General features: G+C 43.5%; 1 protein-coding gene across 2 annotated transcripts in view; it reads left to right on the plus strand.

Moving 5' to 3' along the window:
- PIK3C2G (phosphatidylinositol-4-phosphate 3-kinase catalytic subunit type 2 gamma) overlaps nucleotides 1-16,904 on the plus strand; it is a 2,001,768-nt gene that overhangs the window by 1,686,095 nt on the left and 298,769 nt on the right. For both annotated transcript variants that reach the window (XM_069228485.1, XM_069228486.1), the window contains exon 26: nucleotides 9,072-9,181. In XM_069228485.1, the coding sequence (XP_069084586.1) occupies nucleotides 9,072-9,181 (110 nt within the window). The remainder of the gene's footprint in view (nucleotides 1-9,071; nucleotides 9,182-16,904) is intronic.

The following is a 16,904-nucleotide window of genomic DNA, read 5'->3' on the forward strand; positions in this document are numbered from 1 at the left end:
ATTGTCCCCGTCTCTAGCCTCCCCCCTCCATCTTCCTCCACCCAGACCCAATCCCCTGTACCTCTGCCTATCCCAAGCACACCATCAGACCAGCCTGCACACACCTCAACACAAAAGGGAAGCTCAGGCAAACATAAGCACCACACATCCCACAGGCACTCACGCAAGCAACACACACATGTAGACACACCAACATCCACTGCCTCCACTGTGTCCCCCTCCTCGTCATCTCCCTCCTCCCTCCCAGTCTCGTCTACACTCACACTTGCATGCACTACCTCTACAGCCACTACATCCCTAACCAGCACACCCACCAGCACACCCCGCTTACGTGCCGTCACCACCACCACTACCATTCACACGTCCCGTGTCCTCCCCCAGTGTGTCTGTGACGCCCCCTCCCAAGATACACAAATGCAGGCACACACCCACCCAACAGCCATCCACCTCACGAAAGCCTCCAGCGCATGCACCTTTACCCAAAGTCACCAAACGGACACGTCCTACTACCACCCCCTTTTCCTCCACTCCCAAACCCCCTCCAGCTACCCATCCCAGTGTGTCCCAAAAACTTTTCCTGTCCACCCTTGACCTTTTTCCCACACCTCCCCCACCCCATCCATCTCATAGGTCCTGAAGTTGCACCTCAGCCACAACATCTCCGGGACCAGTGGTGCCTGTAGTCACCGGTATGTGGAGTGCACCGGCCACCAGGACATCCAGTGTGGCACGGAGCCACAGCACAGACAGTCCCCCACCTGTGAAGTATCAGAAGTTGGCCAGTGCCCGGCGGGAGAGGGGGAAGACTCCAGCCACCAAAGCTGCTCCCAGGGGTCCCGTTGGGAGTGTTGAGTCAGCTGTGATACCTTCCAAGTTGGGGAAGGGCCACAAGAAACCCGGCAAGTCTGGGAAGAGCAGCACAGCGGAGAAGACCGCCATCATCCCAGCTGCCCAAGAGGCCACCGCCAGCCCCAGCCAAGCTGCCCAGGAGGCCACCGCCAGCCCCAGCCCAGCTGCCCAGGAGGCCACCGCCAGCCCCAGCCCAGCTGCCCAGGAGGCCACCCCCAGCCCCAGGTCAGCTGCCCAGGAGGCCACCGCCAGCACCAGCCCCGCGGTGCCATGAAGGACCACCAGCACTAGCCCCGCTGGGCCATGAAGGACCGCCAGCACAAGCACCTCTGGGCCATGAAGGACTGCCAGAACAAGCACCGCTGGGCCATGAAGGACCGCCAGCACAAGCACCGCTGAACAGGGCACCACCATCTGAAGCACCACTGAACAGGGCACTGCCATCTAAAGCATTGCTGGGCCATGAAGGACTGCCAGCACAAGCACGGCTCGGCCATGAAGGACCGCCATCTGAAGCACCGCTGAACAGGGCACCGCCATCTGAAGCACCGCTGAACAGGGCACCACCATCTCAAGCACCGCTGAACAGGGCACCGCCATCTCAAGCACCGCTGAACAGGCACTGCCATCTCAAGCACCGCTGGGCCATGAAGGACCGCCAGCACAAGCACAGCTGAACAGGGCACTGCCATCTGAAGCACCGCTGAACAGGGCACCGCCATCTCAAGCACCGCTAGCCCAGGAGCGGCAGGGGCACTGATGCAACTGGGTCCGTCACGGGGTGAGTGATGCACTCTGGGCACCAGTCCCCCTCCAGAACCAGTGGAGAGATCCATCCACTACCTCTGTCCTTCACAGGATGAAACACTCTGGGCACCAGTCCCCCTCCAGAACCAGTGGAGAGATCCATCCACTACCTCTGTCCTTCACAGGATGAAGTACTCTGGGCACCAGTCCCCCTCCAGAACCACTTGAGAGATCCATCCACTACCTCTGTCGTTCACAGGATGAAGCACTCTGGGCACCAGCCCCCCTCCAGAACCAGTGGAGACTGTTATCCACTTGAGAGACTGTGGCTTTGCACTCCCCAGGATTGTGCAGTGGGCAAGCCACCCACTCTAGAGACTTGAGAGACTGTGGCTTTGCACTCCCCAGTATTGTACAGTGGGCAAGCCACCCACTGTAGAGACTTGAGAGACTGTGGCTTTGCACTCCACAGGATTGTACAGTGGGCAAGCCATCCACTGTAGAGACTTGAGAGACTGTGGCTTTGCACTCCCCAGGATGGAACAGTGGGCAACCCACCCACTGTAGAGACTTGTGAGACTGTGGCTTTGCACTCCCCAGGATGGAACAGTGGGCATGTGGCCCCCTCGTGGATTTGGCGTTGTGCACTTAAGTGGCTGAGGTGCCCCCCCATTTCCTTCCCCCTGAGGTGCCTGTTTTCTTGCTGTCTGATGCCCCTGCAGTGTTCTCTCCATCATGGTCGGGGATCTTGTGTGGGCCTCGCCCATACCGTGTGGTCCCAGTGTTCCACGGTCTTTCTTTGTGTAGTACCTGGACTACTATGCCTGGTATTTATTTTGTACATTGTGTATATATATATTTCTGCCTACTTGTTTTTAATATATTCCGATGGTTACACTCATTTTCTTTGGTCTTTGCATTCTTCCAGGGGGGGTTTGGGGGGGTGTAACTGTGATGTATTGCTATGAATTAGTGTGTGTGTTGTGGTGGGTGAGGGTGGGGGTGTTGCGTGTGTGTGTCCCTGTTTTTTCCCTCCCCCTCCCCTGTGTCATAGGTGCAGTACTCACCGTGGTCTTCGCCGCCGGCGTTCGTGCTCCTGGTAGAGGAGCAGGAAGACTATCGCAGGTAGAATTTGGAGTTCCGGTTCCATGGTGTCCTCGTTCCTCGTGGAGTGTGTAGAGGTGAGCGTTTTCCCTCTGAAATTCCTGTTTCCGCTGTGTTTTTATCCGCAGTGAATCTGCCCCAGAAAAGGTGGGGGATTGGCCTGTCATAATAATAGTGTGGGCGCTACATTGTCTCCCTCCTGTCTGTTGGTGGTGACCACCGCGCTGTTTGTTTGTGCCACCATGGCGGTCGGAGTGTTAAAGTGGCTGTCTTTGCTGGTGGTTTCCGCCACGGTCGTAATTGCAATTTTTTTACTGCCGGCCTGTTGGCAGTCTTACCGCCGCTTTAACACCGTCAGCCAGGGTTGTAATGACCACCTTAATTTGCATGATTACAATTCATATCACAGTTCAACAAATCAGAATAAGTCTAACTGGATTCACATTGATAAGTGTTCTTCCAAATGTGGACATACACCCATTCTCTCTTAGCTGTTACATCCCTATAGTAGCATCATACATAGGTATTTCCTATTATGCACAAAGGATACTGAAAAACCAAATGAGGAAAAGTACATGAATGCACACACTTTACAAAAGAACCACATGTGCAATTTAGGTATTCTATGAAGAGATATTACCTGCGTATTGTTTGCTATTGATATGTTTTTCTTGAAATATTCAAATTCTTATCAGTTACCAAAATGGATTCTATCTGACAATGTCAGACTATGTTGTTTATATTTGTTTTCCTATGTTTAAGGACCGTTAATAACATTTAGCAGCAATGTATATCTGAAAGGTTAAAACCTACTCCACTATCCTCCGTTGTGAATTAGCAATGTTAGGGGGTCAACACAAGTTTATTTTGTTTGTAATTATTTAAGTGTTTGAGGTTTTTTTGGGGCATACCTGAACTGTTAGTTAAAATGTTGAAAGCTAATGGAAGAGTTTTGTAAGAATATAATTCTATAGCACTACCACTGATTTGTGATTATAAAGTGTTGTAAATAGCGAGCATTTCAATTGTCCAAGTATGTGGCGCTCACTCTATCTCACAAATGGAAATTGTGGATTGAATCTGTTAGTATGCAGCATTTTAATATCTTTATTCCACACAGATGTCAGTAGTGACCACTTACCCTTTTTATATGTTGAATCAAACACTTTTGAAAGCGCCTGAAATATGTAAAAAAATTGGTTTTGATAAGAAAAAGTATATAGAAGTGATAGAAAAGTATAAAATAGTCACATTCAGCATTAAACACTTATTTAAGATATTGTTCACAATTAGGTTGGCTAAAAATGTTTTCTGGTAGGCATTTTAAGACATTGGAGTTGATAGAGAAATAGTATGAGACATTATTAGATACATGTCAATAGCTAGAAATTGTTAACTAATATGTTTTAGCTATTTGTAAATGGAAGATAAAGGTATAAAGATCTGTATATTTTGTAGGATTTATTATCAAGGGCGGAGTTGCTACTTAAATATTCCTAGCATGGAAAAAGATAAACAAGCATTGCCAGATTATATATATTGGAACTGTAAGCCAAAACGATTCAACACATAATTAGATAATGTTGTTTATTTTTTATCTTTGTAAATTATATCTAAATGGATGTGAAAAAATACTGATATATTTAAAATGGTTTGAAATGTGTTAACTGAAGTCTGTTGTGTAGAAAGTGTAGTTTACTTTTCAAATAATTTTATTTTGAAATGATGGGAAAGTATATGAGCATTTTTCCAATTACCTGAAGCTGCTACATTAAATGTTCTGTTTTCAATTACATTTCAGAAAGTGAGATTTCTTTGGCAATATATATAGGCTGTATTAGAAACATTAGATTTGTGTCTCCGATGATGCAATTGGTATAAGGGGTAATATGTTTTGTTCATAGGTTTAAATTGTGCACAGGCATAAAAAACATGTTGGAGCTAATAACTGTACTTATTGAAAATATATTAACAAACCAACTTTTTTGTGATAATATTCCAAAGTACATTTGACGCTAGTGGTGCTTTTTAGGGAAGGGTGCAATGGTTGGATTGTTATAGGTGATATGTTACTATGATCAAATGCTGTTTATGGCATGGAAGAGTGTATGGGACAATTGTTTTCTCACATTGTATTGCTACGTACTGTCACATTGTGTGATATATATTCTGGAACTGTATGCCTTGTGTTTTCTGTTTTAAATTGTTTCTGTTCTCATATGAGGAAAACGTAATGAAAAGATTTGGAAAAATTGTCCTCTTTAAACCATCAAAAGCACTAGAATTCATTGTGAACATTGAACTTTTCAAAAAGAGGTGGTTTGCTTTATCCCATACAAATTTATCCAGGAGACTACTTACAAAATGGTAGAACTTTTGTTCTCATCTCAATAATAATTTTGTCATCATAGGTATTAAATTCAATAGGTTTAAACTGAAATTCATTAACTAAAGGAATCAATACAGTATTCCCTACATTACTATTCTCTAATTTGAGGGCCATAGTCTCTGCACACTGTCGTTTGAATAAGTCTCAAAGTGATGATGCATTCCACAAATTACAATTATGCAATTGTCTTAGGCAATTTTTTAGCCGCAGCCCTTTGGAGCATGACTCTTTCCAATCAACTGGCAATTGGGGCAGTGGATGTACCTAAAACTAGAAATGATGCAACCAACTACAACACAGAGCTTCCACAAATTACATAGATCCTTAAGAGTCTGAATGGAGCACCTATGAACAGCAAAGACGAAGTCCACTGCAAGAAATGCTTCCATAAACATTTTGGAAGTTAATAGCCAAAGAGATGACTATAAACAGGTGTATTTTCCCTAAACCTACTTGGTAAAGTTTTAGACCTGGCATCCTTGGCGTGGTCTCCCCTAACATTTTCCCTCTGCTTCCCAGGTTGCTGCTGTGTGCTGGACTCTGTTTTTGTTACTCTGGGCACTTTACCACTTCTGACCAGTGCTAAAGTGCAAGTGCTCCCTATGTGAAATTGTATTTGTAATTGGCTTTTTCATAACTGCCATATTTGATTTACTAGTAAGTCCCTAATAAAGTGCACTAGAGGTCCCTAGGGCCTGTAAGTCAAATGCTTCTATTGGGCCTGCAGCACTGACTGTGCCACCTGCATGAGTAGTCCTGCAAACATGGCTCAGACCTGCCACTGCAGTGTCTGTGTGTAGTTTTAAACTGCCAATTTTACTTGTCAAGTATACCCACTTGCTAAGGCTAAACCTTCCCTTTTTATACATGCAAGGCACCCCTAAGGTAGGCCCTAGGTAGCCCCATGGGCAGGGTGCTGTGTATGTTAAAGTTAGGACATGGACTGATGTGTTTTACATGTCCTAAAAGTGAAGTACGGCCAGATGTGTTTTTCACTGTTGCAAGGCCCATGTCTCTTATAGGTTGAAATGGGGGCTGCCTTTAAATATTCTTAAAGTGCAGTTTCCCTTTGAGAGCAGGTAGAAATTTTGAGTTTTTGGTCTCTGAAGTGACCATTTCAAAATACTATCTTTTAGTGAAGTTGTTTTTTAAATCGTTAGTTTGAAAATGCCACTTTTAAAGAGTAAGGCTTTAACCATTCTGTGACTCTGCCTGTTTGTGGATTCCCTGTCTCGGTCAGACTGACAGTTGGACTGTCCATTTCCTTTCGACAGTGACACAAAGGGAGCAGGGGTGTAGCCTGCATATGCTAATGCACCATCTGGGCTAGAGTTGAGGGATGAGTGGTCACTTACACCTGAATGAGCTGTGCCTGCCCTCACACAATGCAGTCTCCAACCCCCTGGTGTGTGTCTAGGGTCAGTCTTGTAGTTGCTGCTTTTCACAAGATACTGTACCTGGGGGTCCGTGTGATTCCGTGACCGACGCCATTCGCGTCGGATCGTTAGGGACCACTCTGTCATGACACTGTGATATCACTATTTCGAAGCATTTATGTTTCCAAAGCTATACTGAAGTTTAATCTTTTAAAATTCATAACTCAACTTGTGTATGTTGGATTTTTATGATTTTGGTGCTGTTTTGTCTTTGTTTTGTTCTGGCTATTTTCTAACCTGGTGTTGTCATTTTGTTGTGTTTTCACTGTATTTCTGTGTGTTGGTACAAATACTTTACACATTGTCTCTGGGTTAAACCTTTCTGCTTGTGCCAAGCTACCAAGGGGGTGAGCGTGGGTTAACTGGATGTGTTTCACCTTTGCCCTGACTAGAGTGAGGGTCCTTGTTTGGACAGGGGCAACCTGACTGCCAACCAAGGTCCCCATTTCTAACATAATGTAAGTGTTTTTGGAGTACACCTGGAGAGGTGTATGCTTGCCTACTAAAAGACACAGCTTCCATTAATAGCCCTGTAATTTAAGAGGCTTCAGTGCACAATGAAAGTTGTAAGGTGCAACCAAATGAAAGGCACAATTTCCACAGAATGCCCCCGGGGTATGTTTATCGGGTCCAAATAGGAATGCCAATGGTGCGATCCAGAGGAAGACACAACTTCAAGAACCATTGTTAGGCGTCCACCAAGGAGTGCTAAAAAAGCAAACCACCTAGAGAATGATGCTTCCAAAGTCCACCAGCTAAGTGTTGCTAATGGTGTCCAGTTATAAGCTCTAAAGGCACTCCCCACTAGATGACATGGATTTAAGACGCGACTGGAATCTCTGAGGTCATGTTTTACAAGGGCTTTTGAGATCAATTTTTCCTAATGATTCTCTGAGGACTGCCCTGGGAGGCAAATGTAACCCACTAATACTAATCAAGGTTTCCGGGAATTGTAGTGTGACTTGATAAGTTGAAATGTCAGAGGTTGTCATAGGTAATCCTGTAGGGCCATTGGGGACAACACAACAGGGGGTAAGGCACATGGTCCATCCAGGGCACAATAAGCCCACACACTGAGGTTGTCCTTCAAATGTTTTATTTGTAAATGTGTAACATGTCTTCATGCTCTTGGATATTGGTAGAATAGAGAGATGAGGTTGAGTATATTCAAATGACCCTTTAGGCACACTGTTTCCCCTGTGTTGAGTTGTGAGCATTAGAACACAAATCTTCTAATTATACAATCCGTAATGTTCGAACAATGTCTTCACAATAGATGTTCTTTTGTGTAGCCATTGTATACTGTTTTGCAGTTACCATAAACTTCTGTATGACAATCTGATAATGATATTCATTGGTAGTGTGGACCTTAGTATTTTTCTGTATATCAGACTGAGTTTTCCATTTTCAATGAAACTCAATTTTCTTACTATAACATTGATAGTAACAATGTCACCAAAGAAGGTAAAAGTTGGGCAGTGCATGACTTCCCTATGTCTGAGTACGTAGACAGTCATTGATTCAGATATGGAGGTTTCACTGGGTACAGTCATTCATTATTAAGTTTTTTAAAGTTGTTAAACATTTTCTAGCCAATGTTCTTGTTAGATTCAAACCAGATGGGTTTTGTTGATCTATGTTTTGTGGGGGGCATGATAGGGGAGTATTTTCTGTTATACCAAATTGAGTGCTATTTGTATTGACAAGGTGTTCAGTAGGACCCAGTGGCATTATGAGCCTATGTTATGGCTTTCACAAATGGCCTGATATTTACTAGCAGATTGCACAATCTCTTCAGCCCGTAATTCGATGCCACGCTGACTATGTAATGATTGCATGTATTGCAAGGGTGAAGCCCACATGAGAGCCCTGATCATTTATGGGAGTTAGGCAGTAATTAAAACTGTGTGAAAAGTTACAGAGGTTGAAATTGTTTGCATAGTTTGTGAATAGAGCATGTATGTTTTTAAGGAACATTGTTCACAATCGAAAGACGCAGATATATTTTTGAGGCTGATCATTCTGCTGCCACAGATACATACTATTATGCCTTACTAAAGCCAGAACTTTTCCAGACTTTATTGTGTATTATAAATATCACACTCAAAAAAATCTGAATCCAGTGGTCGGAATTTCTCTGGAGCAATAATTATCACGCCCCCACCTCATACTGGGAATAACATGGATTTTTCTATACTTACCATACCAAAATATGCATGGCATTGTGAGTAACTTACCAGACATTTTTGCCATAACAAATATCATAATGTTTTTAAAACATATGCCTGTAGAAGCAGGTAGAATATGTCCTGTGAAAAAGCTGCAGGATTCGGGGATGTGCAAACATCTAACATACATTTTGATTGCTGATGTGTCTCATGTCTAGAAATTGTACAAATATAGTTTGCTCAAATGTTTTTTGCATTACAATTGATAATTGCACTTGATGTCTTGCAAATGTTTGCCTTTGAATTATGTGACTTGATTGAATGTGATTGCCATTTACTCTTTGAGGTGGTTTTATAATAATGCCCTTTCAACTACAGATGCTGCAAGCGGGTCTACCTGAACTGAGCTGTTTACAGGATCTCAAATACGTTCATAATAATCTACGTCCTCACGACTCTGACCTTGAAGCTACAAGTTTTTTCACTAGGTAAGAAACCTAGGCACTTCTGTGCTGTCCTGAAGCGCTGTGCTTCGGACCTCAAAGCCAATACAACATAAACCACCAATAGCAAAGTCAGTTGGTCTGAGATATAGTAGGTAACTGTGGTGTAAATGCTTTATATCAACTCACTTTTCACTGGCTGAACTATATTATTCAATTAGTGTTACTGAAAACATTATGCTCTCGCAAAAAGAATTAAAATTTTGCGTTAAAAGTGCGGAGAATGACAATCCGAAAAGGGAGCTATAACAATACCCTTATAATAATATCATTTATGTTAACTGCATGATACATAACATCCCGTGCTTAAGCTGTAAGCTAAACGTGAACCTAAAAAGTAATTTGTAAATTGTTGTTGTTTTGTAATTCAAAGGCTGCGTTGCTTGCATATTGGTCCTCCCAGTTTATTCACTATTTAATCCTCTCATTTTATGAACTACTTTCCAAACATTCTAAAAGCAAAAATGAAAACATAAGTCTGCACTAAAAACTGTGTATTGTGCAACACTCAGATAAAATGATTCAAGTTACATTTTGGTGGCTGAAGAATGTTTAGCCAGGCACATGGCACCGTGAGATAAATGGCAATTGCTGTGGCCTGCATGTCTCAAGCATGAATCAGCAAGTCCACCTTCCCGGATCAGTAACCTTAGAACAATTTGAATTGGTAAAAAAAAAAACGTCTAGTTACAACTTTAAGGGCCAAATGTACTAACGCACGTTGCTGTCCCACGAGGTCTGTTTCGGAAAATCGGACCCTATGCAACTGCAAAACTGCCTTTTGGTGTGCATCAAACCCAAATTGTGATACAAAATCACAGTTTGGGTTTATGACTACATATCGTATCGCTATTTGGAAGGGGCATGTTTAGGAGGGGTCCCTTCCACACAGCGATTCACAGTGGGTTTTATAAATCTTTTCCAATTGAAATCCGGTTGCAAATCATTCAAATTTTACTGACTACTGAAAGTTAGTGGTAACCCATTCGCAAACAAGAAGGGCTCCCAAAGGAGTACCTTACCCTTTGTGAATGTTTAAAAAACATTTTTTGATAAATAATCAGGGGTCCATGGGACCACTACTTACTAACAAAGAATGTTTGGAAAAGTTTTACTGTTAGGAAAATGGGCTGTATTAAAAAAATAAAAAAATTAAAAAATGATTTATTGAAAAAGCAATCAGACTTTGTGGTTCACTGATCCTCGCAGGTCAACATCGCTGTGATTGTAGGCAATTGAGGAGGGTCACGATTTGGGTCCTCCATTATGCGTATTAATGAGGTGGGTCAGATTGCAGTGCACAATGAATAGTGATTTTGTGAATCAATCTATTAGTACATAGGTCTGTTCACAAAATCAGAACTGATTTGATAAAAATTGGTGAACAATTTGCAACCACTTCTATCAAAATGATCCTTAGTACATATGGCCTTTAGAAACAGCAAAACATTCACAACGAAGTGCATGGTAAAAAAGATACAATTTGATTTCAGGGCTGTACATAGAACTAAAGCACTTAAAACACATTTTGCGTAAAGCATCAGTAACTTTCAAAACTGACTATTTAGAGTTGTACAATGCAATTTTCAGTATCCTTTCATCAATGCAGGATACACATGGACATTATGCCTATAGAGGTTAAATAAATTGCAACACACTTTACATCGTGTTCATGCTGAGACTATTGTCATGGTGTAAGCCCTTTATCAAACCATGGCCAAGTGCCACAAAGAATGCTTGTAGAGGCTTTGGCATACTGGGACCACTAAGTGACAGCCAGCTCCCCTGGTGTTTCAGCTGATACTTGTGTTGCTGGTTGTTGTGAGGCAGGTACCTTTTACAGCTCTGGAATATAACCAATGACCTAGAAGAGCACCTCTCCCCTGTGAGCAACTGGGCCTTCCTTAAAGACGACTTCCCCAACAGTGCTTTGATACTCATGTGAAATGTTGGGTTAAGCTCTTCATGTAATTCTGAATAGTCTCTAATAATTTTGCTCGTACCTTTGTGTAACTGCTCTACTGCAAATTACGTGAGTTGTACCAACCCTTACATACAATCAGCTTAAATGATTTTATGAATGGGAGTGCCAATGCACACCATTAGGATGTGTCCAGATGAAGCTTCCGTTGTTTGCCTATTTAAGCAGCCTCTGATCAGAGTTGGACTTGGGAACCAAAAGAAGCCCAGGCAAAAATGCTCAAACTAGCCCTGCTCTCTTCCTCTTCTTCTCCTAACTGAGTCTTTAATCTCATCCATCCATACTCTTTCTCCTCCTTCTCTGATCTCTTGCTCTTTCTCCATCACTCTATACCTCTCTCTTGATGCCCCCAGCAAGTAATCTCAGGGGGCTTGGAAAAGTGGGAGAGGCAGCGTTCATGGGCTTTCAGAACTGGAATACAATAGCTCCAGCTCTCTGGGGAAATGCCCGATTGAATAAGATGCCAGCCTGGACCATGCTCTGATCATGTCGCTAACATAAGGCCTGCAGGAGAACTGCTCAGCAACTGGGAGCAGCAGAGCCATGTGTGGCTATGGTACTTCCTCAAAATCATCCCTGGCCAGTTGAAGGCTTCACTTAAACTCAGGCAAGTGAAGAGAACAAATTTAACTTTTTGTCTGAACTGTAGGCATGTTTACAATTAAATAATGGGTGTTCGCACAAGTTATAAATATGCAAAAGCTGCTAAAACACTCCGTATTCATATTTGTTTGCAAACACCTTTTAACAAATCTTTTGAAGAGCAACCCATGATACAAGGATGAGTACATGCAGTGTTTGAAAATTACTATATTTCTTAAAGGCCTCATGATTTATTTTATAGATCCAAATCTTCCACTATTAGTATACCTAGTTGTGAAAGAACGAGCAGCAATACCCACATAGCCTGAACTATCACAGGGAACATATGAGCAGGTTGTTTCTTACATTGGGAAAATATCAGCAATCACGACAACCTGGAAGTGGCTCATGAGCCCCTGAGAGTGGTGTCATCTGCTTAAACTCCACTGATTACTCAATCTGTGATCCACAGCAAATGGTTACCTCCTACTGAAATCTCCCAGGATTGGTTTGGAAGAGTATGGTCTTGAGTATCCCCTACATTTGCCCAAAAATGTAAACACTGTGGTCCTGATTCATAAAGGTATACCTGTGTATATATTCACTCAAGTATAGATCTACTTCTAAACCTGTGTAACTCTCCACTTTATTGCTACCTACCATTTCTGAGTGGAGATTTAGACCTAGGTGAAGAGTTATGCCAACTACAGCAGAATTTCCGAGTTTAATGTTACAATTAGTAACTTTTCACCTGTTAGTGAAGATCTCTGCCTCTGAGGGGGAAGGGCTTTCTACGGAAAAATACAGGGAAATGAGTATAGTCTAGTTCTGCTGTACGTTTTAACGTATAATATAAATGTTAAATAATTTACAATATTATTTAACCTGAAACTAATCAAATATGTTACAGTATTTTAGCCAATCATATTCAATGTGGATTAAACAACAAACTAATTGAAGAACATTTTTTTAATTTATACATTTTCATTTTAACCTCTTAGCTGCTGGGCCTTTCCCCCCCCAGTGCTGAGCCCTTTTTTGGCTATTTGGGGTAGTTCGCGCTTAGGGCTTCATAACTTTTTGTCCACATAAGCTAACCACGCCAAATTTGCGTCCTTTTTTTCCAACATCCTAGGGATTCTAATGGTACCCAGAGTTGGTGGTTTCCCCTGGAGGAGACCAAGAAAATAGCCAAAATACAGTGAAAATTTTGTTTTTTCCAAAAAAATGGGAAAAAAGGGCTGCCGAAGAAGGCTTGTGGTTTTTTCCCTGAAAATGCCATCAACCAAGGGTTTCTGGTGCTGAAATCACTATCTTCCCACCTTTCAGGAACGGGCAGACTTGAATCAGAAAACCGAATTTTTCAACACAAATTTGGCATTTTACTGGGACATACCCCATTTCTACTATATTTGGTGCTTTCAGCCTCCTTCCAGTTAGTGACAGGAATGGGTGTGAAACCAATGCTGGATCCCGGAATGCTAAACATTTCTGAAAACTAGACAAAATTCTGAATTCAGCAAGGGGTCATTTGTGTAGATCCTACAAGGTTTTCCTACAGAAAATAACAGCTGAAATAAAAAAATATTGAAATTGAGCTGAAAACAACAGCCATTTTTCTTTATGTTTTACTCTGTAACTTTTTCCTGCGATGTCAGATTTCTGAAAGCAATATACCGTTTTGTCTGCTGGACTCTTCTGGTTGCGGGGATATAAAGGGCTTGTAGGTTCATCAAGAACCCTAGGTACCCAGAGCCAATAAATAAGCTGCACCCTGCAGTTGGTTTTCATTCTATACTGGGTATACAGCAATTCATTTGCTGAAATATGAAGAGTGAAAAAGAGGTATCAAGAAAACCTTTGCATTTCCAAAATGGGATCAAGATAAGGTTTTGAGGAGCAGTGGTTATTTGCACATCGCTGAATTCCGAGGTGCCCATACTAGCATGTGAATTGCAGGGCATTTCTCAAATAGACGTCTTTTTTACACACTCTCTTATATTTGGAAGGAAAAAATGTAGAGAAAGATAAGGGGCAATAACACTTGTTTTGCTATTCTGTGTTCCCCCAAGTCTCCCGATAAAAATGATACCTCACTTGTGTGGGTAGGCCTAGTGCCCGCGACAGGAAATGCCCCAAAACACAACATGGACACATCCTATTTTTTTTATAGAAAACACAGCTGTTTTTTCCAAAGTGCCTACCTGTAGATTTTGGCCTCTAGCTCAGCCGGCACATAGGGAAACCTACCAAACCTGTGCATTTCTGAAAACTAGAGACCTAGGGGAATCCAAGGAGGGGTGACTTGCGGGGCTCGGACCAGGTTCTGTTACCCAGAATCCTTTGCAAACCTCAAAAAGTGGCTAAAAAAACAAGTTTTCCTCACATTTCGGTGACAGAAAGTTCTGGAATCTGAGAGGAGCCACAAATTTCCTTCCACCCGGCGTTCCCCCAAGTCTCCCGATAAAAATGATACCTCACTTGTGTGGGTAGGCCTAGCGCCCGCGACAGGAAACGCCCCAAAGCGCAACGTGGACACATCAAAATTTTTGGAAGAAAACAGAGGTGTTTTTTGAGAAGTGCCTACCTGTAGATTTTGGCCTGTAGCTCAGCCGGCACCTAGGGAAACCTACCAAACCTGTGCATTTCTGAAAACTAGAGACCTAGGGCAATCCAAGGAGGGGTGACTCGCGGGGCTCGGACCAGGTTCTGTTACCCAGAATCCTTTGCAAACCTCAAAAAGTGGCTAAAAAAACAAGTTTTCCTCAGATTTCGGTGACAGAAAGTTCTGGAATCTGAGAGGAGCCACAAATTTCCTTCCACCCGGCGTTCCCCCAAGTCTCCCGATAAAAATGATACCTCACTTGTGTGGGTAGGCCTAGCGCCCGCGACAGGAAACGCCCCAAAGCGCAACGTGGACACATCAAAATTTTTGGAAGAAAACAGAGGTGTTTTTTGAGAAGTGCCTACCTGTAGATTTTGGCCTGTAGCTCAGCCGGCACCTAGGGAAACCTACCAAACCTGTGCATTTCTGAAAACTAGAGACCTAGGGCAATCCAAGGAGGGGTGACTCGCGGGGCTCGGACCAAGTTCTGTTACCCAGAATCCTTTGCAAACCTCAAAAAGTGGCTAAAAAAACAAGTTTTCCTCAGATTTCGGTGACAGAAAGTTCTGGAATCTGAGAGGAGCCACAAATTTCCTTCCACCCGGCGTTTCCCCAAGTCTCCCGATAAAAATGATACCTCACTTGTGTGGGTAGGCCTAGCGCCCGCGACAGGAAACGCCCCAAAGCGCAACGTGGACACATCAAAATTTTTGGAAGAAAACAGAGGTGTTTTTTGAGAAGTGCCTACCTGTAGATTTTGGCCTGTAGCTCAGCCGGCACCTAGGGAAACCTACCAAACCTGTGCATTTCTGAAAACTAGAGACCTAGGGCAATCCAAGGAGGGGTGACTCGCGGGGCTCGGACCAGGTTCTGTTACCCAGAATCCTTTGCAAACCTCAAAAAGTGGCTAAAAAAACAAGTTTTCCTCAGATTTCGGTGACAGAAAGTTCTGGAATCTGAGAGGAGCCACAAATTTCCTTCCACCCGGCGTTCCCCCAAGTCTCCCGATAAAAATGATACCTCACTTGTGTGGGTAGGCCTAGAGCCCGCGACAGGAAACGCCCCAAAGCGCAACGTGGACACATAAAAATTTTTGGAAGAAAACAGAGGTGTTTTTTGAGAAGTGCCTACCTGTAGATTTTGGCCTCTAGCTCAGCCGGCACCTAGGGAAACCTACCAAACCTGTGCATTTCTGAAAACTAGAGACCTAGGGCAATACAAGGAGGGGTGACTCGCGGGGCTCGGACCAGGTTCTGTTACCCACAATCCTTTGCAAACCTCAAAAAGTGGCTAAAAAAACAAGTTTTCCTCACATTTCGGTGACAGAAAGTTCTGGAATCTGAGAGGAGCCACAAATTTCCTTCCACCCGGCGTTCCCCTAAGTCTCCCGATAAAAATGATACCTCACTTGTGTGGGTAGGCCTAGCGCCCGCGACAGGAAATGCCCCAAAACAGAACGTGGACACATCACATTTTTTCATAGAAAACAGTGCCTACCTGTGGATTTTGGCCTCTAGCTCAGCCGGCACCTGGGGAAACCTAGCAAACCAGCACATTTTTGTAAACTAGAAACCCAGGAGAATCCAAGATGAGGTGACTTGTGGGGCTCGGACCAGGTTCTGTTACCCAGAATCCTTTGCAAACCTCAAAATGTGGCTAAAATACCACGTTTTCCACACATTTCGGTGACAGAAAGTTCTGGAATCTGAGGGGAGCCACAAATTTCCTTCCACCCAGCGTTCCCCCAAGTCTCCCGATAAATATGATACCTCACTTATGTGGTTAGGCCTGGTGCCTGCGACAGGAATAGATCACACAACGGTCAATGTTGGTCCTTACGTGAGGCAGCTGTTGACCCTGGGGTGATCCATTCCTGACACAGGCACTAGGTGTAGGCACTCAAGTGGGGTAGTGTTTTTATCAGGACAGGTGAGGAGTCACTGGGTGGTAGGAATGTTGTGGATCCCAGCATATTCCTGTAGTTTGTGTGACAGAAATGCGAGAAAAATAGAGTTTTTTCTCAACATTTCAGCTTTGCAGGGTATTCTGGGTAAGAAAACTTTGGGAAATCCACACAAGTCACACCTCTGTGGACTCCCCCGAATGTCTAGTTTCCAGAAATGTTTGGGTTTAGTGTGTTTCTCTATATGGCCGCCGAATCCAGGACCAAAAACACAGGTGCCTGCCTTACAAAACCAGTTTGTTTTGCCATAGACAATTTTGATGTCTCCACAATATGATTTGGGTGGTGGAATTTGGGGCTGAACTAAATTGGTGAGCTCCCAAGAGAGCACTCTCTCTCTGCTTGCCGCCGCATTCACCTGCTCTCTGGGTTGGCCTAACCCACTATTACCCAGTTGCACGAACAGCTTGCGAAGGGACAGCAGGACTGTCCTCATCACCTCCCTCATAATGTACTGGAAGAGGAGTTTTCGAATGGGACTCCTCTGACTGAAAAATCACTCCCAGAGTCTGCGCCATTGTCCTATCCCTCAGATGCTGTCTCAGTATCTGATGTCTCAGTCTCTGATCCTATGTCA

This window comes from Pleurodeles waltl, chromosome 4_1 (genome assembly GCF_031143425.1).
Source record: "Pleurodeles waltl isolate 20211129_DDA chromosome 4_1, aPleWal1.hap1.20221129, whole genome shotgun sequence".
NCBI lineage: Eukaryota > Metazoa > Chordata > Amphibia > Caudata > Salamandridae > Pleurodeles > Pleurodeles waltl.